The 22662-nt window shown below is 66.4% G+C and overlaps 1 protein-coding gene across 1 annotated transcript; it reads left to right on the top strand.

The window, feature by feature from the left end:
• The first annotated feature begins 6 nt into the window (after nucleotides 1-6).
• On the top strand, nucleotides 7-2058 carry LOC125449929 (basic proline-rich protein-like). The gene is made up of 2 exons (XM_059644208.1): nucleotides 7-277; nucleotides 1603-2058. The coding sequence occupies exon 2, from the start codon at nucleotides 1645-1647 to the stop codon at nucleotides 2026-2028; it is 384 nt and encodes a 127-aa protein (XP_059500191.1). The 5' UTR covers nucleotides 7-277; nucleotides 1603-1644; the 3' UTR covers nucleotides 2029-2058.
• Nucleotides 2059-22662: the final 20604 nt, after the last annotated feature.

Raw genomic sequence — 22662 nt, forward strand, 5'->3', positions numbered from 1 at the left:
CTGCCCGCCCGGGCCGCCCCGGCCCCCCGGGCGCCCGCCCCGCTGCGCCTCGCCAACGCAGCCGGCCGCTGGAGGGCGTCCCGGGGCCCCACCGAGGCCGCCCAGGCCCTCAGCGACATCCTGCGCCGGGCCCGGCAGGCGGGGGGCAGCCACGTCCACGCCGCCCCCCAAAGCCAGCAAGTCGCTGTGGGACCTCTCGGCCCTGTCGCAGCTCTCGGGCTCCAGCTGGGGGGCCGGCTCGGCCCAGGACCACCTGGAGCTGGGCGATGACGCCAGGGTGAGTGGTGGGTGTTGGTGTGGGGGGGGGGGGGGGGTGCTGGGGGGTGAGGGGTCCGGGAGGGGTGACGGTGGAGGGTGGGGGGGGTGGGGGGGGGGGGGGGAGGCGTCAAAATGGGGAATGGGCGAGGGTCGACGCAGGAGAACCCGGTCGATGTGACGTATCTAGAATATGACGGTGGGGGGCGCTGTTGGTGGGGTAAATTGTGGGGGTGGGGGGTTGCGGGGGAGCGGTGCGGACCCGACCTCAGTCCGTGCCGACCCCAGTTTATCCTAAATTAATCCAGCACCCCCGCCGCCATGCCCACAGCCACAGAAACAGGCCCTTCGCCCATCCCCGTCCGTGCCGGCCCCAGGTCCCCTACATTAACCCGGCCCCCGTTTAGAGACATTACAGAAACAGGCCCTTCGGCCCATCCCCGTCCGTGCCGGCCCCCAGATCCCCCTACATTAACCCGGCCCCCGTTTAGAGACGTTACAGAAACAGGCCCTTCGGCCCCTCCCCGTCCGTGCCGGCCCCCAGATCCCCCTACATTAACCCGGCCCCCTTTTCGAGACGTTACAGATACAGGCCCTTCGGCCCATCCCCGTCCGTGCTGGCCCCCAGATCCCCCTACATTAACCCGGCCCCCTTTTCGAGACGTTACAGATACAGGCCCTTCGGCCCATCCCCGTCCGTGCTGGCCCCCAGTTCCCCTACATTAACCCGGCCCCCGTTTAGAGACGTTACAGAAACAGGCCCTTCGGCCCCTCCCCGTCCGTGCCGGCCCCCAGATCCCCCTACATTAACCCGGCCCCCTTTTCGAGACGTTACAGATACAGGCCCTTCGGCCCATCCCCGTCCGTGCTGGCCCCCAGATCCCCTACATTAACCCGGCCCCCGTTTAGAGACGTTACAGAAACAGGCCCTTCGGCCCATCCCCGTCCGTGCCGGCCCCCAGATCCCCTACGTTAACCCGGCCCCCGTTTAGAGACGTTACAGATACAGGCCCTTCGGCCCATCCCCGTCTGTGCCGGCCCCCAGATCCCCTACATTAACCCGGTCCCCGTTTGCCCAGCATCCGGCCCCTGTCCCTCTAAACCCCTCCCTATCCATGGGGAAGGAATGGGCCGAAGGGCCAAACAGAAAGTTCAGGGAGGGGGATGGGGGAGGAAACGTGCAGGTCACGGTGGGGGGGTGCATTACGGGCCGTGGGCTGGAGCTGCGGGGGGGGGGCGTGTCGACGGGGTAGGGGGGAGGAGACGGGCAGAAGCGGTCACCCCTGGCCCGTTGTCTGATGTGTGCGTATCTCTTGCCCCCCACCTCCACACCCACCCCCGCTGCAGTCCCGCCACCTGAGGGCGCAGGCCACCCCGGCCGCCACCCTGATGAAGCACCGCGATGCCCACAAGGACGAAGAGCCACTGCCCAGGATACGGGCGCCAGGACTTTCTACCCGGGGCCGACCCCCAGGCCGACCCCCGGGCCACGGGCCCTCCCGCTCGCACTGGCACGTGCCCGGCCCCCGGCCCCCAGGGTCACGTCCGGGGGGCTCAGACCGTCCGAGGAGTGACGCTGCGGTGGCGGACGGGCGTGGGGGGGGGGGTGTGGGCCAGCGACGCCTCCCAAAGCCGATCGGTCCGATCCCACCACCTCCTCCCCCCAACCCCGCCAGCACCTCGTGGGGTTGTGGCTGGTGGGTGCAGAGAGAGAGCCGGAAGAGTGAGCTTCGAAGCCGCCACGGACGATCGGCTGAAACTGCCGGCGGGTAGCGGGAGTGGTTGGGAGGGGGTGGGTGAGCTGAGAGGGGTGTTTGGTTGGGGGGGGGGGGGTGTTGGGGTTTGGGGTGGTGGCGGGGTGATCTGACATTTTAATGCCGGGGGAGCGCGGATTAGCCAACGACCCCCCGGCTCCCCCACCAACCCTGCTAATGGGGAGGGGGGGGGTGGCATCAGTGACTGGGGAAGAGAGGTCCCCCCGCCCCGCTTGAAGTCGCCAACTATCTCGGGAGGAGGAGGAGGGGGGGGGGGAAAGGCTGCGTCTCAGGGGGAGTTCCAGAGGTGTTGGGGTTGGGTTGGGGCGGGGGGGAGGCAGCGGGAAGGGGAGAGCCCGAGAAACCGGTCGGTCGCCTCCCCCTTACAGCCCCGCGCGGTGGCCGGAGTCTGAAACTGCAGCGTGACATGAAGGTGTTTACATAGGGAGATCCCATTCGCGAGCTCCGTAATCCGGGCCGACACTCCCTCCCTCCCGGTGCCAGGACTGAGGGAGCGCCGCACTGTCGGGGGGAGATGGATATACTCTGGGGGGGGGGGGGACTCGAGCTCCATAATCCAGGCCGACACTCCCTCCCTCCCTCCCTCCCGGTGCCAGTACTGAGGGAGCGCCGCACTGTCGGGGGGAGATGGATATACTCTGGGGGGGGGGATGGAGCTCCATAATCCAGGCCAACACTCCCTCCCTCCCGGTGCCAGGACTGAGGGAGCGCCGCACTGTCGGGGGAGATGGATATACTCTGGGGGGGGGGATGGAGCTCCATAATCCAGGCCAACACTCCCTCCCTCCCGGTGCCAGGACTGAGGGAGCGCCGCGCTGTCGGTGGTTGGGGGGGGGGGGGGTCGCGGGTGGAGATGGATGTATCGTACCTGGGGAGCTGCTGTTTCTCAGGGTTTGTGGTTGGGGGGGGGGAGGAAGATAACGGAGCATTGGGACGTCGAGGCTGTGCCGTGGTGGGAGGAATCCCCCTGGTGTCCCACAGCCTGTCTACCTCTCACCACCCAAACCCTGGGTGGGCCGCCGTGGCCGGGATCTTGCTGTGGTGCGTCGTGCGTCACTCAGAAATAAAGCCGTTGCTGGAATCTGAGCCTTTCCGGGACGGCCAACCCTACCCCGCCAGCCACGACACTCTCCCCTCCCAGGGGCGGTGATGGGTGCTAGAGAAATTCAGGGAATTTTATTGTGAAGCCAACAGATGGCTCCCAGGGCCTCGGTTGGTCCTGCTTTCTCCTCAGAGCCGGCCCGAGGGGGTAAATTACGGTTAAAATATTTAAGGCAATAAAGATCCTTTTAAAAAACAGCAAGACATTGACTGTTACTGCGGCTGAATATGACGGAGAGAAAGAGAGAGACAGAGGGAATGAGAGAGAGAGAGACAGAGGGAATGAGAGAGAAACGGGGAGTGAGGGAGGGAAACGGGGGGAGGGGAAGAGAGAGAGGGGGGGAATGAGAGAGAGATAGAGGGAATGAGAGAGAGAGACGGAGGGAATGAGAGGGAAACGGAGGGAATGAGAGGGAAACGGAGGGAATGAGAAGGAAACGGAGGAATGAGAGGGAAACGGAGGGAATGAGAGAGAGAGACGGAGGGAATGAGAGAGAGAGACGGAGGGAATGAGAGGGAGACGGAGGTGAATGAGAGGGAAACGGAGGGAATGAGAGGGAAACGGGGAGTGAGGGAGGGAAACGGGGAGTGAGGGAGGGAAACGGGGGAGGGGAGGGAAACGGGGGAGGGGAGGGAAACAGAGGGAATGAGAGGGAAACGGGGAGAGAGAGGGGAGAGAAACGGGGGGAGGGGAGAGAGAGAGAGACAGAGGGAATGAGAGAGAGAGACAGAGGGGAGTGAGAGAGAAACAGAGGGAGTGAGAAAGAAACAGAGGGAGTGAGAAAGAAACAGAGGGAGTGAGAAAGAGAGAAACAGAGGGAATGAGAGAGAAACGGGGAGAGAGGGAGGGAAACGGGCGAGGGGAGAGAGAGAGAGGGGGAATGAGAGAGAGACAGAGGGAATGAGAGAGAGACAGAGGGAATGAGAGAGAGACAGAGGGAATGAGAGAGAGAGGGGGAATGAGAGAGAGAGACAGAGGGAATGAGAGAGAGAGACAGAGGAATGAGAGAGAGAGAGACAGAGGGAATGAGAGAGAAAGACAGAGGGAATGAGAGAGAAAGACAGAGGGAATGAGAGAAACAGAGGGAATGAGAGAGAAACGGGGAGTGAGGGAGGGAAACGGGGGAGGGGAGAGAGAGAGGGGGGGAATGAGAGAGAGACAGAGAGGGAATGAGAGAGAGAGACAGAGGGAATGAGAGAGGGAAACGGAGGGAATGAGAGAGGGAAACGGAGGGAATGAGAGGGAAACAGAGGGAATGAGAGAGAGAGACGGAGGGAATGAGAGGGAGACGGAGGGAATGAGAGGGAAACGGAGGGAATGAGAGGGAAACGGGGGAGTGAGGGAGGGAAACGGGGGAGGGGAGAGAAACAGAGGGAATGAGAGGGAAACGGGGAGAGAGAGGGAGAGAAACGGGGGAGGGGAGAGAGAGAGAGAGACAGAGGGAATGAGAGAGAGAGACAGAGGGAGTGAGAGAGAAACAGAGGGAGTGAGAAAGAAACAGAGGGAGTGAGAGAGAGAGAGAAACAGAGGGAATGAGAGAGAAACGGGGAGAGAGGGAGGGAAACGGGGAGAGAGAGGGAGGGAAACGGGCGAGGGAGAGAGAGAGAGGGGGGAATGAGAGAGAGACAGAGGGAATGAGAGAGAGAGAGGGGAATGAGAGAGAGAGACAGAGGGAATGAGAGAGAGAGACAGAGGGAATGAGAGAGAGACAGAGGGAATGAGAGAGAGAGACAGAGGGAATGAGAGAGAAAGACAGAGGGAATGAGAGAGAAAGACAGAGGGAATGAGAGAAACAGAGGGAATGAGAGAGAAACGGGGAGTCGAGGGAGGGAACGGGGGAGGGGAGAGAGAGAGAGGGGAGGAATGAGAGAGAGACAGAGGGAATGAGAGAGAGAGACAGAGGGAATGAGAGAGGGAAACGGAGGGAATGAGAGGGAACGGAGGGAATGAGAGGGAAACGGAGGGAATGAGAGGGAGACGGAGGGAATGAGAGGGAAACGGAGGGAATGAGAGGGAAACGGAGGGAATGAGAGGGAAACGGAGGGAATGATAGGGAAACGGAGGGAATGAGAGGGAAACGGGGAGTGAGGGAGGGAAACGGGGAGGGGGAGAGAAACAGAGGGAATGAGAGGGAAACGGGGGAGAGAGAGGGAGAGAAACGGAGGAGGGGAGAGAGAGAGAGACAGAGGGAATGAGAGACAGAGGGAGTGAGAGAGAAACAGAGGGAGTGAGAAAGAAACAGAGGGAGTGAGAAAGAAACAGAGGGAGTGGAGAGAGAGAGAAACAGAGGGAATGAGAGAGAAACGGGGGAGAGAGGGAGGGAAACGGGCGAGGGGAGAGAGAGAGAGGGGGAATGAGAGAGAGACAGAGAGAATGAGAGAGAGAGGGGGAATGAGAGAGAGAGACAGAGGGAATGAGAGAGAGAGACAGAGGGAATGAGAGAGAGAGAGACAGAGGGAATGAGAGAGAGAGACAGTGGGAATGAGAGAGAAAGACAGAGGGAATGAGAGAGAAACAGAGGGAATGAGAGAGAAACGGGGAGTGAGGGAGGGAAACGGGGGAGGGGAGAGAGACAGAGAGGGGGGGAATGAGAGAGAGAGACAGAGGGCGTGAGAGAGAGACAGAGGGCGTGAGAGAGAAACGGGGAGTGAGAGAGAGAAACGGGGAGTGAGGGAGGGAAACGTGGGAGGGGAGAGAGAGAGGGGGGGAATGAGAGAGAGACGGAGGGAATGAGAGAGAGACGGAGGGAATGAGAGGGAAACGGAGGGAATGAGACGGAAACGGAGGGAATGAGAGGGAAACGGAGGGAATGAGACGGAAACGGAGGGAATGAGACGGAAACGGAGGGAATGAGAGAGAGAAACGGGGGGAGAGAGAGAGAGAAACGGGGGGAGAGAGAGAAACGGGGGGGAGAGAGAGAGAGAAACGGGGGAGAGAGAGAGAGAAACGGGGGGAGAGAGAGAGAGAAACGGGGGGAGAGAGAGAGGGAAACGGGGTGAGAGAGAGAGGGAAACGGGGGGAGAGAGAGAGAGAAACGGGGGGAGAGAGAGAGAGAGAAACGGGGGGAGAGAGAGAGAGAAACGGGGGGAGAGAGAGAGAAACGGGGGGAGAGAGAGAGAAACGGGGGGAGAGAGAGAGGGAAACGGGGGGAGAGAGAGAAACGGGGGGGGAGAGAGAGAGAGAAACGGGAGGAGAGAGAGAGAAACAGAAGGAGAGAAAATGAGAGAAACAGAAAGCGAGAGAGTGAGAAAGAAAGAAAGACACACAGGGAGGGAGAGAGAGACAGAGACGGATAGGTGGCGGGGGGGAGCGGGGAGTGTGGAGAGAAAAAGAGTGTGACAGGGAGAGACAGAGGTAGAGAGAGAGAGACGCACAGAAAGACAGAGAGAGAGAGAAACAGACAGAGAGAGGGACGGAGAGAGAGAGAAACAGAGTGAAAAAGACAGAAAGGAGAGTGAGAGAGACGCACAGAAAGACAGAGAGAGAGAAACAGACAGAGAGAGGGACTGAGAGAGAGAGAGAAACAGAGTGAAAAAGACAGAAAGGAGAGTGAGAGAGACGCACAGAAAGACAGAGAGAGAGAGAGAAACAGACAGAGAGAGGGACGGAGAGAGAGAGAAACAGAGTGAAAAAGACAGAAAGGAGAGTGAGAGAGACGCACAGAAAGACAGAGAGAGAGAGAAACAGACAGAGAGAGGGACTGACAGAGAGAGAGAAACAGAGTGAAAAAGACAGAAAGGAGAGAGAGACGCACAGAAAGACAGAGAGAGAGAGAAACAGACAGAGAGAGAGAGAAACAGAGTGAAAAAGACAGAAAGGAGAGAGAGAGAAAGAGAGAGGCGCACAGAAGGAGGTGGGCAGAGAGACACAGACAGAGCGGGATGTACATTTCCGAAGGGAATGGAGCAGACAGAAGTAGGGAGGTTGGTGGGAGAGACTAGAACGGGGTCGGGGTTGGGGTCGGGGTTGGGGTTGGGGTTGGGGTTGGGGTTGGGGTTGGGGTTGGGGTGGGGGGGGGGGTGGGGGGGGGGGTGGGGGGGGTGGGGGGGGGTTGGGGGGGGTGGGGGGGGTTGGGGGGTGGGGTGGGTGGGGGGGGTTGGGGGGGTGGGGTGGGTGGGGGGGGTTGGGGGGGTGGGGTGGGTGGGGGGGTGGGGGGGGTGGGGTGGGGGGGGGTGGGGTGGGGGGGGGTGGGGGGGGGTGGGGTGGGGTGGGGTGGGGGGTGGGTGGGGGGGGGTGGGGGGGGTGGTGGGGAGTAGCCCGAGAGGAAGGAGCCGGGGAGAGAGGGAGCAGGTTTCCCGGCTGAACCGAGCGGGGACTTCCGCAGCGGAAAGGGATTGGGAATCCCCGGGATTCCCCGGGCCGGGGAAGGAGATTCCTTTCAAGGGGAAGACAGGCGTTTGAACAGCGAGAGGATTCAGGGAGCGGAGCACACGCTGTAGGTCAGCGGCTGAGGGGGCAGGGCCCGCTCAATGGGCCGAATAGCCCCCGCAGGAGGAGGAGGGGGACAGACGGAGGAAGAGGCGCAGCGCGAGAGATAGAGGGGCAGAGGGAGGGTGAAGAAAGACAGAGGAAAACACATGGAGAAGGTGAAAGAAGGAGAGAGAGAGAGAGACGTGGAGAGGGGGGTCAGAGCAAATGACAGGGACAGAGAGAGGGCAGTGATAAAACAAATGCAGAGGGAGTAGCGCAGGGCAGGTACGGAGGGAGTAGCGCAGGGCAGGTACGGAGGGAGTAGCGCAGGGCAGGTTCGGAGGGAGTAGCGCGCAGGGCAGGTACGGAGGGAGTAACGCGCAGGGCAGGTATGGAGGGAATAGCGCAGGGCAGGTACGGAGGGAGTAACGCGCAGGGCAGGTACGGAGGGAGTAACGCGTAGGGCAGGTACGGAGGGAGTAACGCGCAGGGCAGGTACGGAGGGGGTAGCGCAGGGCACGTACGGAGGGAGTAGCGCAGGGCACGTACGGAGGGAGTAGCGCGCAGGGCAGGTTTGGAGGGAGTAGCGCAGGTCAGGTACGGAGGGAGTAGCGCGCAGGGCAGGTACAGAGGGAGTAGCGCAGGGCAGGTACGGAGGGAGTAGCGCAGGGCAGGTACGGAGGGAGTAGCGCAGGGCAGGTACGGAGGGGAGTAGCGCAGGGCAGGTACGGAGGGAGTAGCGCGCAGGGCAGGTACGGAGGGGGTAGCGCGCAGGGCAGGTACGGAGGGGGTAGCGCGCAGGGCAGGTACGGAGGGAGTAGCGCAGGGCAGGTACAGAGGGAGTAGCGCGCAGGGCAGGTTCGGAGGGAGTAGCGCAGGTCAGGTACGGAGGGAGTAGCGCGCAGGGCAGGTACAGAGGGAGTAGCGCAGGGCAGGTACGGAGGGAGTAGCGCAGGGCAGGTACGGAGGGAGTAGCGCAGGGCAGGTACGGAGGGAGTAGCGCGCAGGGCAGGTACGGAGGGGGGTAGCGCGCAGGGCAGGTACGGAGGGGGTAGCGCGCAGGGCAGGTACGGAGGGAGTAGCGCAGGGCAGGTACAGAGGGAGTAGCGCGCAGGGCAGGTTCGGAGGGAGTAGCGCAGGGCAGGTACGGAGGGAGTAGCGCAGGGCAGGTACGGAGGGAGTAGCGCAGGGCAGGTACGGAGGGAGTAGCGCAGGGCAGGTACAGAGGGAGTAGCGCAGGGCAGGTACGGAGGGAGTAGCGCAGGGCAGGTACGGAGGGAATAGCGCAGGGCAGGTACGGAGGGAATAGCGCGCAGGGCAGGTACGGAGGGAGTAGCGCGCAGGGCAGGTACGGAGGGGGTAGCGCGCAGGGCAGGTACGGAGGGGGTAGCGCGCAGGGCAGGTACGGAGGGGGTAGCGCGCAGGGCAGGTACGGAGGGAGTAGCGCGCAGGGCAGGTACAGAGGGAGTAGCGCAGGGCAGGTACAGAGGGAGTAGCGCAGGGCAGGTACGGAGGGAGTAGCACAGGGCAGGTTCAGAGGGAGTAGCGCAGGGCAGGTACGGAGGGAGTAGCGCTGGGCAGGTACGGAGGGGGTAGCGCGCAGGGCAGGTACGGAGGGGGGTAGCGCGCAGGGCAGGTACGGAGGGGGTAGCGCGCAGGGCAGGTACGGAGGGAGTAGCGCGCAGGGCAGGTACGGAGGGAGTAGCGCAGGGCAGGTACGGAGGGAGTAGCGCACAGGGCAGGTTCGGAGGGAGTAGCGCAGGGCAGGTACGGAGGGAGTAGCGCAGGGCAGGTACGGAGGGAGTAGCGCTGGGCAGGTACGGAGGGAGTAGCGCGCAGGGCAGGTACGGAGGGAGTAGCGCAGGGCAGGTACAGAGGGAGTAGCGCAGGGCAGGTACAGAGGGAGTAGCGCGCAGGGCAGGTACGGAGGGAGTAGCGCAGGGCAGGTACAGAGGGAGTAGCGCAGGGCAGGTACAGAGGGAGTAGCGCAGGGCAGGTACAGAGGGAGTAGCGCGCAGGGCAGGTACAGAGGGAGTAGCGCAGGGCAGGTACGGAGGGAGTAGCGCAGGGCAGGTACGGAGGGAGTAGCGCAGGGCAAGTACAGAGGGAGTAGCGCAGGGCAGGTACAGAGGGAGTAGCGCAGGGCAGGTACGGAGAGAGTAGCGCGCAGGGCAGGTACGGAGGGAGTAGCGCAGGGCAGGTACGGAGGGAGTAGCGCAGGGCAGGTACGGAGGGAGTAGCGCGCAGGGCAGGTACAGAGGGAGTAGCGCAGGGCAGGTACAGAGGGAGTAGCGCAGGGCAGGTACAGAGGGAGTAGCGCGCAGGGCAGGTACGGAGGGAGTAGCGCAGGGCAGGTACGGAGGGAGTAGCGCAGGGCAGGTACGGAGGGAGTAGCGCAGGGCAGGTACAGAGGGAGTAGCGCAGGGCAGGTACAGAGGGAGTAGCGCAGGGCAGGTACGGAGAGAGTAGCGCGCAGGGCAGGTACGGAGGGAGTAGCGCAGGGCAGGTACGGAGGGAGTAGCGCAGGGCAGGTACGGAGAGAGTAGCGCGCAGGGCAGGTACGGAGGGAGTAGCGCAGGGCAGGTACGGAGGGAGTAGCGCAGGGCAGGTACGGAGGGAGTAGCGCAGGGCAGGTTCGGAGGGAGTAGCGCAGGGCAGGTACGGAGGGAGTAGCGCAGGGCAGGTACGGAGGGAGTAGCGCAGGGCACGTACGGAGGGAGTAGCGCAGGTCAGGTACGGAGGGAGTAGCGCGCAGGGCAGGTACAGAGGGAGTAGCACAGGGCAGGTACGGAGGGAGTAGCGCGCAGGGCAGGTACGGAGGGGGTAGCGCGCAGGGCAGGTACGGAGGGGGTAGCGCGCAGGGCAGGTACGGAGGGGGTAGCGCAGGGCAGGTACGGAGGGAGGAGCGCGCAGGGCAGGTACGGAGGGAGTAGCGCAGGGCAGGTACGGAGGGAGTAGCGCAGGGCAGGTACGGAGGGGGTAGCGCGCAGGGCAGGTACGGACGGGGTAGCGCGCAGGGCAGGTACGGACGGGGTAGCGCGCAGGGCAGGTACGGAGGGTGTAGCGCAGGGCAGGTTCGGAGGGAGTAGCGCAGGGCAGGTTCGGAGGGAGTAGCGCAGGGCAGGTACGGGGGGGGTAGCGCGCAGGGCAGGTACGGACGGGGTAGCGCGCAGGGCAGGTACGGAGGGAGTAGCGCGCAGGGCAGGTACGGAGGGAGTAGCGCAGGGCAGGTTCGGAGGGAGTAGCGCAGGGCAGGTTCGGAGGGAGTAGCGCGCAGGGCAGGTACGGAGGGAGTAGCGCAGGGCAGGTTCGGAGGGAGTAGCGCAGGGCAGGTTCGGAGGGAGTAGCGCAGGGCAGGTACGGGGGGGATAGCGCGCAGGGCAGGTACGGACGGGGGTAGCGCGCAGGGCAGGTACGGAGGGAGTAGCGCGCAGGGCAGGTACGGAGGGAGTAGCGCAGGGCAGGTTCGGAGGGAGTAGCGCAGGGCAGGTTCGGAGGGAGTAGCGCGCAGGGCAGGTAGGGAGGGAGTAGCGCAGGGCAGGTACGGAGGGGGTAGCGCGCAGGGCAGGTACGGAGGGGGTAGCGCGCAGGGCAGGTACGGAGGGAGTAGCGCGCAGGGCAGGTACGGAGGGGGTAGCGCGCAGGGCAGGTACGGAGGGAGTAGCGCAGGGCAGGTACGGAGGGAGTAGCGCAGGGCAGGTACGGAGGGAGTAGCGCAGGGCAGGTACGGAGGGAGTAGCGCGCAGGGCAGGTACGGAGGGAGTAGCGCGCAGGGCAGGTACGGAGGGAGTAGCGCGCAGGGCAGGTACAGAGGGAGTAGCGCAGGGCAGGTACGGAGGGAGTAGCGCAGGGCAGGTACGGAGGGAGTAGCGCAGGGCAGGTACGGAGGGAGTAGCGCGCAGGGCAGGTACGGAGGGGGTAGCGCGCAGGGCAGGTTCGGAGGGAGTAGCGCAGGGCAGGTACGGAGGGGGTAGCGCGCAGGGCAGGTACGGAGGGAGTAGCGCAGGGCAGGTACGGAGGGGGTAGCGCAGGGCAGGTTCGGAGGGAGGAGCGCGCAGGGCAGGTACGGAGGGAGTAGCGCAGGGCAGGTACGGAGGGAGTAGCGCAGGGCAGGTACGGAGGGGGTAGCGCGCAGGGCAGGTACGGACGGGGTAGCGCGCAGGGCAGGTACGGACGGGGTAGCGCGCAGGGCAGGTACGGACGGGGTAGCGCGCAGGGCAGGTACGGAGGGTGTAGCGCAGGGCAGGTTCGGAGGGAGTAGCGCAGGGCAGGTACGGTGGGGTAGCGCGCAGGGCAGGTACGGACGGGGTAGCGCGCAGGGCAGGTACGGAGGGAGTAGCGCGCAGGGCAGGTACGGAGGGAGTAGCGCAGGGCAGGTTCGGAGGGAGTAGCGCAGGGCAGGTTCGGAGGGAGTAGCGCACAGGGCAGGTACGGAGGGAGTAGCGCAGGGCAGGTTCGGAGGGAGTAGCGCAGGGCAGGTTCGGAGGGAGTAGCGCAGGGCAGGTACGGGGGGGGGTAGCGCGCAGGGCAGGTACGGAGGGAGTAGCGCGCAGGGCAGGTACGGAGGGGGTAGCGCGCAGGGCAGGTACGGAGGGAGTAGCGCAGGGCAGGTACAGAGGGAGTAGCGCAGGGCAGGTACGGAGGGAGTAGCGCAGGGCAGGTACGGAGGGAGTAGCGCGCAGGGCAGGTACGGAGGGAGTAGCGCGCAGGGCAGGTACGGAGGGAGTAGCGCAGGGCAGGTACGGAGGGTGTAGCGCAGGGCAGGTACGGAGGGAGTAGCGCGCAGGGCAGGTACGGAGGGAGTAGCGCAGGGCAGGTACGGAGGGAGTAGCGCGCAGGGCAGGTACGGAGGGGGTAGCGCGCAGGGCAGGTTCGGAGGGAGTAGCGCAGGGCAGGTACGGAGGGGGTAGCGCGCAGGGCAGGTACGGAGGGAGTAGCGCAGGGCAGGTACGGAGGGGGTAGCGCAGGGCAGTTTCGGAGGGAGTAGCGCAGGGCAGGTTCGGAGCGAGTAGCGCAGGGCAGGTTCAGAGGGAGTAGCGCACAGGGCAGGTACGGAGGGAGTAGCGCAGGGCAGGTTCGGAGGGAGTAGCGCAGGGCAGGTTCGGAGGGAGTAGCGCAGGGCAGGTACGGGGGGGGTAGCGCGCAGGGCAGGTACGGAGGGAGTAGCGCGCAGGGCAGGTACGGAGGGGGTAGCGCGCAGGGCAGGTACGGAGGGAGTAGCGCAGGGCAGGTACAGAGGGAGTAGCGCAGGGCAGGTATGGAGGGAGTAGCGCAGGGCAGGTACGGAGGGAGTAGCGCGCAGGGCAGGTACGGACGGGGTAGCGCGCAGGGCAGGTACGGAGGGAGTAGCGCAGGGCAGGTTCGGAGGGAGTAGCGCAGGGCAGGTTCGGAGGGAGTAGCGCAGGGCAGGTACGGGGGGGATAGCGCGCAGGGCAGGTACGGACGGGGTAGCGCGCAGGGCAGGTTCGGAGGGAGTAGCGCAGGGCAGGTTCGGAGGGAGTAGCGCGCAGGGCAGGTTCGGAGGGAGTAGCGCAGGGCAGGTTCGGAGGGAGTAGCGCAGGGCAGGTACGGAGGGGGTAGCGCGCAGGGCAGGTACGGACGGGGTAGCGCAGGGCAGGTACGGAGGGAGTAGCGCGCAGGGCAGGTACGGAGGGAGTAGCGCAGGGCAGGTACGGAGGGAGTAGCGCATGGCAGGTACGGAGGGAGTAGCGCAGGGCAGGTACAGAGGGAGTAGCGCAGGGCAGGTACAGAGGGAGTAGCGCGCAGGGCAGGTACAGAGGGAGTAGCGCAGGGCAGGTACGGAGGGAGTAGCGCAGGGCAGGTACGGAGGGAGTAGCGCAGGGCAGGTACGGAGGGAGTAGCGCAGGGCAAGTACAGAGGGAGTAGCGCAGGGCAGGTACAGAGGGAGTAGCGCAGGGCAGGTACGGAGAGAGTAGCGCGCAGGGCAGGTACGGAGGGAGTAGCGCAGGGCAGGTACGGAGGGAGTAGCGCAGGGCAGGTACAGAGGGAGTAGCGCGCAGGGCAGGTACAGAGGGAGTAGCGCAGGGCAGGTACAGAGGGAGTAGCGCAGGGCAGGTACAGAGGGAGTAGCGCGCAGGGCAGGTACGGAGGGAGTAGCGCAGGGCAGGTACGGAGGGAGTAGCGCAGGGCAGGTACGGAGGGAGTAGCGCAGGGCAGGTACAGAGGGAGTAGCGCAGGGCAGGTACAGAGGGAGTAGCGCAGGGCAGGTACGGAGGGGGTAGCGCGCAGGGCAGGTACGGAGGGGGTAGCGCGCAGGGCAGGTACGGAGGGGGTAGCGCAGGGCAGGTACGGAGGGAGGAGCGCGCAGGGCAGGTACGGAGGGAGTAGCGCAGGGCAGGTACGGAGGGAGTAGCGCAGGGCAGGTACGGAGGGGGTAGCGCGCAGGGCAGGTACGGACGGGGTAGCGCGCAGGGCAGGTACGGACGGGGTAGCGCGCAGGGCAGGTACGGAGGGTGTAGCGCAGGGCAGGTTCGGAGGGAGTAGCGCAGGGCAGGTTCGGAGGGAGTAGCGCAGGGCAGGTACGGGGGGGGTAGCGCGCAGGGCAGGTACGGACGGGGTAGCGCGCAGGGCAGGTACGGAGGGAGTAGCGCGCAGGGCAGGTACGGAGGGAGTAGCGCAGGGCAGGTTCGGAGGGAGTAGCGCAGGGCAGGTTCGGAGGGAGTAGCGCGCAGGGCAGGTACGGAGGGAGTAGCGCAGGGCAGGTTCGGAGGGAGTAGCGCAGGGCAGGTTCAGAGGGAGTAGCGCAGGGCAGGTACGGGGGGGATAGCGCGCAGGGCAGGTACGGACGGGGTAGCGCGCAGGGCAGGTACGGAGGGAGTAGCGCGCAGGGCAGGTACGGAGGGAGTAGCGCAGGGCAGGTTCGGAGGGAGTAGCGCAGGGCAGGTTCGGAGGGAGTAGCGCGCAGGGCAGGTAGGGAGGGAGTAGCGCAGGGCAGGTACGGAGGGGGTAGCGCGCAGGGCAGGTACGGAGGGGGTAGCGCGCAGGGCAGGTACGGAGGGAGTAGCGCGCAGGGCAGGTAGGGAGGGGGTAGCGCGCAGGGCAGGTACGGAGGGAGTAGCGCAGGGCAGGTACGGAGGGAGTAGCGCAGGGCAGGTACGGAGGGAGTAGCGCAGGGCAGGTACGGAGGGAGTAGCGCGCAGGGCAGGTACGGAGGGAGTAGCGCGCAGGGCAGGTACGGAGGGAGTAGCGCGCAGGGCAGGTACAGAGGGAGTAGCGCAGGGCAGGTACGGAGGGAGTAGCGCAGGGCAGGTACGGAGGGAGTAGCGCAGGGCAGGTACGGAGGGAGTAGCGCGCAGGGCAGGTACGGAGGGGGTAGCGCGCAGGGCAGGTTCGGAGGGAGTAGCGCAGGGCAGGTACGGAGGGGGTAGCGCGCAGGGCAGGTACGGAGGGAGTAGCGCAGGGCAGGTACGGAGGGGGTAGCGCAGGGCAGGTTCGGAGGGAGGAGCGCGCAGGGCAGGTACGGAGGGAGTAGCGCAGGGCAGGTACGGAGGGAGTAGCGCAGGGCAGGTACGGAGGGGGTAGCGCGCAGGGCAGGTACGGACGGGGTAGCGCGCAGGGCAGGTACGGACGGGGTAGCGCGCAGGGCAGGTACGGACGGGGTAGCGCGCAGGGCAGGTACGGAGGGTGTAGCGCAGGGCAGGTTCGGAGGGAGTAGCGCAGGGCAGGTACGGTGGGGTAGCGCGCAGGGCAGGTACGGACGGGGTAGCGCGCAGGGCAGGTACGGAGGGAGTAGCGCGCAGGGCAGGTACGGAGGGAGTAGCGCAGGGCAGGTTCGGAGGGAGTAGCGCAGGGCAGGTTCGGAGGGAGTAGCGCACAGGGCAGGTACGGAGGGAGTAGCGCAGGGCAGGTTCGGAGGGAGTAGCGCAGGGCAGGTTCGGAGGGAGTAGCGCAGGGCAGGTACGGGGGGGGTAGCGCGCAGGGCAGGTACGGAGGGAGTAGCGCGCAGGGCAGGTACGGAGGGGGTAGCGCGCAGGGCAGGTACGGAGGGAGTAGCGCAGGGCAGGTACGGAGGGAGTAGCGCAGGGCAGGTACAGAGGGAGTAGCGCAGGGCAGGTACGGAGGGAGTAGCGCAGGGCAGGTACGGAGGGAGTAGCGCGCAGGGCAGGTACGGAGGGAGTAGCGCGCAGGGCAGGTACGGAGGGAGTAGCGCAGGGCAGGTACGGAGGGTGTAGCGCAGGGCAGGTACGGAGGGAGTAGCGCGCAGGGCAGGTACGGAGGGAGTAGCGCAGGGCAGGTACGGAGGGAGTAGCGCGCAGGGCAGGTACGGAGGGGGTAGCGCGCAGGGCAGGTTCGGAGGGAGTAGCGCAGGGCAGGTACGGAGGGGGTAGCGCGCAGGGCAGGTACGGAGGGAGTAGCGCAGGGCAGGTACGGAGGGGGTAGCGCAGGGCAGTTTCGGAGGGAGTAGCGCAGGGCAGGTTCGGAGCGAGTAGCGCAGGGCAGGTTCGGAGGGAGTAGCGCACAGGGCAGGTACGGAGGGAGTAGCGCAGGGCAGGTTCGGAGGGAGTAGCGCAGGGCAGGTTCGGAGGGAGTAGCGCAGGGCAGAGGTACGGAGGGAGTAGCGCGCAGGGCAGGTACGGAGGGGGTAGCGCGCAGGGCAGGTACGGAGGGAGTAGCGCAGGGCAGGTACAGAGGGAGTAGCGCAGGGCAGGTATGGAGGGAGTAGCGCAGGGCAGGTACGGAGGGAGTAGCGCGCAGGGCAGGTACGGACGGGGTAGCGCGCAGGGCAGGTACGGAGGGAGTAGCGCAGGGCAGGTTCGGAGGGAGTAGCGCAGGGCAGGTACGGGGGGGATAGCGCGCAGGGCAGGTACGGACGGGGTAGCGCGCAGGGCAGGTTCGGAGGGAGTAGCGCAGGGCAGGTTCGGAGGGAGTAGCGCGCAGGGCAGGTTCGGAGGGAGTAGCGCAGGGCAGGTTCGGAGGGAGTAGCGCAGGGCAGGTACGGAGGGGGTAGCGCGCAGGGCAGGTACGGACGGGGTAGCGCAGGGCAGGTACGGAGGGAGTAGCGCGCAGGGCAGGTACGGAGGGAGTAGCGCAGGGCAGGTACGGAGGGAGTAGCGCATGGCAGGTACGGAGGGAGTAGCGCAGGGCAGGTACGGAGGGAGTAGCGCAGGGCAGGTACGGAGGGAGTAGCGCGCAGGGCAGGTACGGAGGGGGTAGCGCGCAGGGCAGGTACGGAGGGGGTAGCGCGCAGGGCAGGTACGGAGGGGGTAGCGCGCAGGGCAGGTAGGAGGGAGTAGCGCGCAGGGCAGGTACGGAGGGAGTAGCGCAGGGCAGGTACAGAGGGAGTAGCGCGCAGGGCAGGTTCGGAGGGAGTAGCGCAGGGCAGGTACGGAGGGAGTAGCACAGGGCAGGTACGGAGGGAGTAGCGCAGGGCAGGTACAGAGGGAGTAGCGCAGGGCAGGTACAGAGGGAGTAGCGCAGGGCAGGTACAGAGGGAGTAGCGCGCAGGGCAGGTACAGAGGGAGTAGCGCAGGGCAGGTACGGAGGGAGTAGCGCAGGGCAGGTACGGAGGGAGTAGCGCAGGGCAAGTACAGAGGGAGTAGCGCAGGGCAGGTACAGAGGGAGTAGCGCAGGGCAGGTACGGAGAGAGTAGCGCGCAGGGCAGGTACGGAGGGAGTAGCGCAGGGCAGGTACGGAGGGAGTAGCGCAGGGCAGGTACAGAGGGAGTAGCGCGCAGGGCAGGTACAGAGGGAGTAGCGCAGGGCAGGTACAGAGGGAGTAGCGCAGGGCAGGTACAGAGGGAGTAGCGCGCAGGGCAGGTACGGAGGGAGTAGCGCAGGGCAGGTACGGAGGGAGTAGCGCAGGGCAGGTACGGAGGGAGTAGCGCAGGGCAGGTACAGAGGGAGTAGCGCAGGGCAGGTACAGAGGGAGTAGCGCAGGGCAGGTACGGAGAGCGTAGCGCGCAGGGCAGGTACGGAGGGAGTAGCGCAGGGCAGGTACGGAGGGAGTAGCGCAGGGCAGGTACGGAGAGAGTAGCGCGCAGGGCAGGTACGGAGGGAGTAGCGCAGGGCAGGTACGGAGGGAGTAGCGCAGGGCAGGTACGGAGGGAGTAGCGCAGGGCAGGTACGGAGGGAGTAGCGCAGGGCAGGTTCGGAGGGAGTAGCGCAGGGCAGGTTCGGAGGGAGTAGCGCAGGGCAGGTACGGAGGGAGTAGCGCAGGGCAGGTACGGAGGGAGTAGCGCAGGGCACGTACGGAGGGAGTAGCGCAGGTCAGGTACGGAGGGAGTAGCGCGCAGGGCAGGTACAGAGGGAGTAGCACAGGGCAGGTACGGAGGGAGTAGCGCGCAGGGCAGGTACGGAGGGGGTAGCGCGCAGGGCAGGTACGGAGGGGGTAGCGCGCAGGGCAGGTACGGAGGGGGTAGCGCAGGGCAAGTACGGAGGGAGGAGCGCGCAGGGCAGGTACGGAGGGAGTAGCGCAGGGCAGGTACGGAGGGAGTAGCGCAGGGCAGGTACGGAGGGGGTAGCGCGCAGGGCAGGTACGGACGGGGTAGCGCGCAGGGCAGGTACGGACGGGGTAGCGCGCAGGGCAGGTACGGAGGGTGTAGCGCAGGGCAGGTTCGGAGGGAGTAGCGCAGGGCAGGTTCGGAGGGAGTAGCGCAGGGCAGGTACGGGGGGGGTAGCGCGCAGGGCAGGTACGGACGGGGTAGCGCGCAGGGCAGGTACGGAGGGAGTAGCGCGCAGGGCAGGTACGGAGGGAGTAGCGCAGGGCAGGTTCGGAGGGAGTAGCGCAGGGCAGGTTCGGAGGGAGTAGCGCGCAGGGCAGGTACGGAGGGAGTAGCGCAGGGCAGGTTCGGAGGGAGTAGCGCAGGGCAGGTTCGGAGGGAGTAGCGCAGGGCAGGTACGGGGGGGATAGCGCGCAGGGCAGGTACGGACGGGGTAGCGCGCAGGGCAGGTACGGAGGGAGTAGCGCGCAGGGCAGGTACGGAGGGAGTAGCGCAGGGCAGGTTCGGAGGGAGTAGCGCAGGGCAGGTTCGGAGGGAGTAGCGCGCAGGGCAGGTAGGGAGGGAGTAGCGCAGGGCAGGTACGGAGGGGGTAGCGCAGGGCAGGTACGGAGGGAGTAGCGCGCAGGGCAGGTACGGAGGGAGTAGCGCGCAGGGCAGGTACGGAGGGAGTAGCGCGCAGGGCAGGTACAGAGGGAGTAGCGCAGGGCAGGTACGGAGGGAGTAGCGCAGGGCAGGTACGGAGGGAGTAGCGCAGGGCAGGTACGGAGGGAGTAGCGCGCAGGGCAGGTACGGAGGGGGTAGCGCGCAGGGCAGGTTCGGAGGGAGTAGCGCAGGGCAGGTACGGAGGGGGGTAGCGCGCAGGGCAGGTACGGAGGGAGTAGCGCAGGGCAGGTACGGAGGGGGTAGCGCAGGGCAGGTTCGGAGGGAGGAGCGCGCAGGGCAGGTACGGAGGGAGTAGCGCAGGGCAGGTACGGAGGGAGTAGCGCAGGGCAGGTACGGAGGGGGTAGCGCGCAGGGCAGGTACGGACGGGGTAGCGCGCAGGGCAGGTACGGACGGGGTAGCGCGCAGGGCAGGTACGGACGGGGTAGCGCGCAGGGCAGGTACGGAGGGTGTAGCGCAGGGCAGGTTCGGAGGGAGTAGCGCAGGGCAGGTTCGGAGGGAGTAGCGCACAGGGCAGGTACGGAGGGAGTAGCGCAGGGCAGGTTCGGAGGGAGTAGCGCAGGGCAGGTTCGGAGGGAGTAGCGCAGGGCAGGTACGGGGGGGGGTAGCGCGCAGGGCAGGTACGGAGGGAGTAGCGCGCAGGGCAGGTACGGAGGGGGTAGCGCGCAGGGCAGGTACGGAGGGAGTAGCGCAGGGCAGGTACAGAGGGAGTAGCGCAGGGCAGGTACGGAGGGAGTAGCGCAGGGCAGGTACGGAGGGAGTAGCGCGCAGGGCAGGTACGGAGGGAGTAGCGCGCAGGGCAGGTACGGAGGGAGTAGCGCAGGGCAGGTACGGAGGGTGTAGCGCAGGGCAGGTACGGAGGGAGTAGCGCGCAGGGCAGGTACGGAGGGAGTAGCGCAGGGCAGGTACGGAGGGAGTAGCGCGCAGGGCAGGTACGGAGGGGGTAGCGCGCAGGGCAGGTTCGGAGGGAGTAGCGCAGGGCAGGTACGGAGGGGGTAGCGCGCAGGGCAGGTACGGAGGGAGTAGCGCAGGGCAGGTACGGAGGGGGTAGCGCAGGGCAGTTTCGGAAGGAGTAGCGCAGGGCAGGTTCGGAGCGAGTAGCGCAGGGCAGGTTCGGAGGGAGTAGCGCACAGGGCAGGTACGGAGGGAGTAGCGCAGGGCAGGTTCGGAGGGAGTAGCGCAGGGCAGGTTCGGAGGGAGTAGCGCAGGGCAGGTACGGGGGGGGGTAGCGCGCAGGGCAGGTACGGAGGGAGTAGCGCGCAGGGCAGGTACGGAGGGGGTAGCGCGCAGGGCAGGTACGGAGGGAGTAGCGCAGGGCAGGTACAGAGGGAGTAGCGCAGGGCAGGTATGGAGGGAGTAGCGCAGGGCAGGTACGGAGGGAGTAGCGCGCAGGGCAGGTACGGACGGGGTAGCGCGCAGGGCAGGTACGGAGGGAGTAGCGCAGGGCAGGTTCGGAGGGAGTAGCGCAGGGCAGGTTCGGAGGGAGTAGCGCAGGGCAGGTACGGGGGGGATAGCGCGCAGGGCAGGTACGGACGGGGTAGCGCGCAGGGCAGGTTCGGAGGGAGTAGCGCAGGGCAGGTTCGGAGGGAGTAGCGCGCAGGGCAGGTACGGAGGGAGTAGCGCAGGGCAGGTACGGAGGGGGGTAGCGCGCAGGGCAGGTAATGAGGGGGTAGCGCGCAGGGCAGGTACGGAGGGGGTAGCGCGCAGGGCAGGTACGGAGGGGGTAGCGCGCAGGGCAGGTACGGAGGGAGTAGCGCGCAGGGCAGGTACGGAGGGAGTAGCGCAGGGCAGGTACGGAGGGAGTAGCGCATGGCAGGTACGGAGGGAGTAGCGCAGGGCAGGTACGGAGGGAGTAGCGCAGGGCAGGTACGGAGGGAGTAGCGCGCAGGGCAGGTACGGAGGGGGTAGCGCGCAGGGCAGGTACGGAGGGGGTAGCGCGCAGGGCAGGTACGGAGGGGGTAGCGCGCAGGGCAGGTAGGAGGGAGTAGCGCGCAGGGCAGGTACGGATGGAGTAGCGCAGGGCAGGTACAGAGGGAGTAGCGCGCAGGGCAGGTTCGGAGGGAGTAGCGCAGGGCAGGTACGGAGGGAGTAGCGCAGGGCAGGTACGGAGGGAGTAGCGCTGGGCAGGTACGGAGGGAGTAGCGCGCAGGGCAGGTACGGAGGGAGTAGCGCAGGGCAGGTACAGAGGGAGTAGCGCAGGGCAGGTACAGAGGGAGTAGCGCGCAGGGCAGGTACAGAGGGAGTAGCGCGCAGGGCAGGTACGGAGGGAGTAGCCCAGGGCAGGTACGGAGGGAGTAGCGCAGGGCAGGTACGGAGGGAGTAGCGCAGGGCAGGTACAGAGGGAGTAGCGCAGGGCAGGTACTGAGGGAGTAGCGCAGGGCAGGTACGGAGAGAGTAGCGCGCAGGGCAGGTACGGAGGGAGTAGCGCAGGGCAGGTACGGAGGGAGTAGCGCAGGGCAGGTACGGAGGGAGTAGCGCAGGGCAGGTTCGGAGGGAGTAGCGCAGGGCAGGTTCGGAGGGAGTAGCGCAGGGCAGGTACGGAGGGAATAGCGCAGGGCAGGTACGGAGGGAGTAGCGCAGGGCACGTACGGAGGGAGTAGCGCAGGGCACGTACGGAGGGAGTAGCGCGCAGGGCAGGTTCGGAGGGAGTAGCGCAGGTCAGGTACGGAGGGAGTAGCGCGCAGGGCAGGTACGGAGGGAATAGCGCAGGGCAGGTACGGAGGGAGTAGCGCAGGGCAGGTTCGGAGGGAGTAGCGCGCAGGGCAGGTACGGAGGGCGTAGCGCGCAGGGCAGGTACAGAGGGGGTAGCGAGGAGGGCAGGTACGGAGGGGGTAGCGCGCAGGGCAGGTACGGAGGGAGGAGCGCGCAGGGCAGGTACGGACGGGGTAGCGCGCAGGGCAGGTACGGACGGGGTAGCGCAGGGCAGGTACGGAGGGAGGAGCGCGCAGGGCAGGTACGGAGGGAGTAGCGCAGGGCAGGTACGGAGGGAGGAGCGCGCAGGGCAGGTACGGAGGGAGTAGCGCAGGGCAGGTACAGAGGGAGTAGCGCGCAGGGCAGGTACGGAGGGGGTAGCGCGCAGGGCAGGTACGGAGGGAGTAGCGCGCAGGGCAGGTACGGAGGGGGTAGCGCGCAGGGCAGGTACGGAGGGAGTAGCGCAGGGCAGGTACAGAGGGAGTAGCGCAGGGCAGGTATGGAGGGAGTAGCGCAGGGCAGGTACGGAGGGAGTAGCGCGCAGGGCAGGTACGGACGGGGTAGCGCGCAGGGCAGGTACGGAGGGAGTAGCGCAGGGCAGGTTCGGAGGGAGTAGCGCAGGGCAGGTTCGGAGGGAGTAGCGCAGGGCAGGTACGGGGGGGATAGCGCGCAGGGCAGGTACGGACGGGGTAGCGCGCAGGGCAGGTTCGGAGGGAGTAGCGCAGGGCAGGTTCGGAGGGAGTAGCGCGCAGGGCAGGTACGGAGGGAGTAGCGCAGGGCAGGTACGGAGGGGGTAGCGCGCAGGGCAGGTAATGAGGGGGTAGCGCGCAGGGCAGGTACGGAGGGGGTAGCGCGCAGGGCAGGTACGGAGGGGGTAGCGCGCAGGGCAGGTACGGAGGGAGTAGCGCGCAGGGCAGGTACGGAGGGAGTAGCGCAGGGCAGGTACGGAGGGAGTAGCGCATGGCAGGTACGGAGGGAGTAGCGCAGGGCAGGTACGGAGGGAGTAGCGCAGGGCAGGTACGGAGGGAGTAGCGCGCAGGGCAGGTACGGAGGGGGTAGCGCGCAGGGCAGGTACGGAGGGGGTAGCGCGCAGGGCAGGTACGGAGGGGGTAGCGCGCAGGGCAGGTAGGAGGGAGTAGCGCGCAGGGCAGGTACGGAGGGAGTAGCGCAGGGCAGGTACAGAGGGAGTAGCGCGCAGGGCAGGTTCGGAGGGAGTAGCGCAGGGCAGGTACGGAGGGAGTAGCACAGGGCAGGTACGGAGGGAGTAGCGCAGGGCAGGTACAGAGGGAGTAGCGCAGGGCAGGTACAG

Source organism: Stegostoma tigrinum, unplaced genomic scaffold, assembly GCF_030684315.1.
Source record: "Stegostoma tigrinum isolate sSteTig4 unplaced genomic scaffold, sSteTig4.hap1 scaffold_571, whole genome shotgun sequence".
NCBI lineage: Eukaryota > Metazoa > Chordata > Chondrichthyes > Orectolobiformes > Stegostomatidae > Stegostoma > Stegostoma tigrinum.

What these genes read in the sequence shown, in the direction of transcription:
- LOC125449929 (XM_059644208.1), top strand. Translation starts at nt 1,645, where the DNA reads ATGAAGCACCGCGATGCCCACAAGGACGAAGAGCCACTGCCCAGGATA.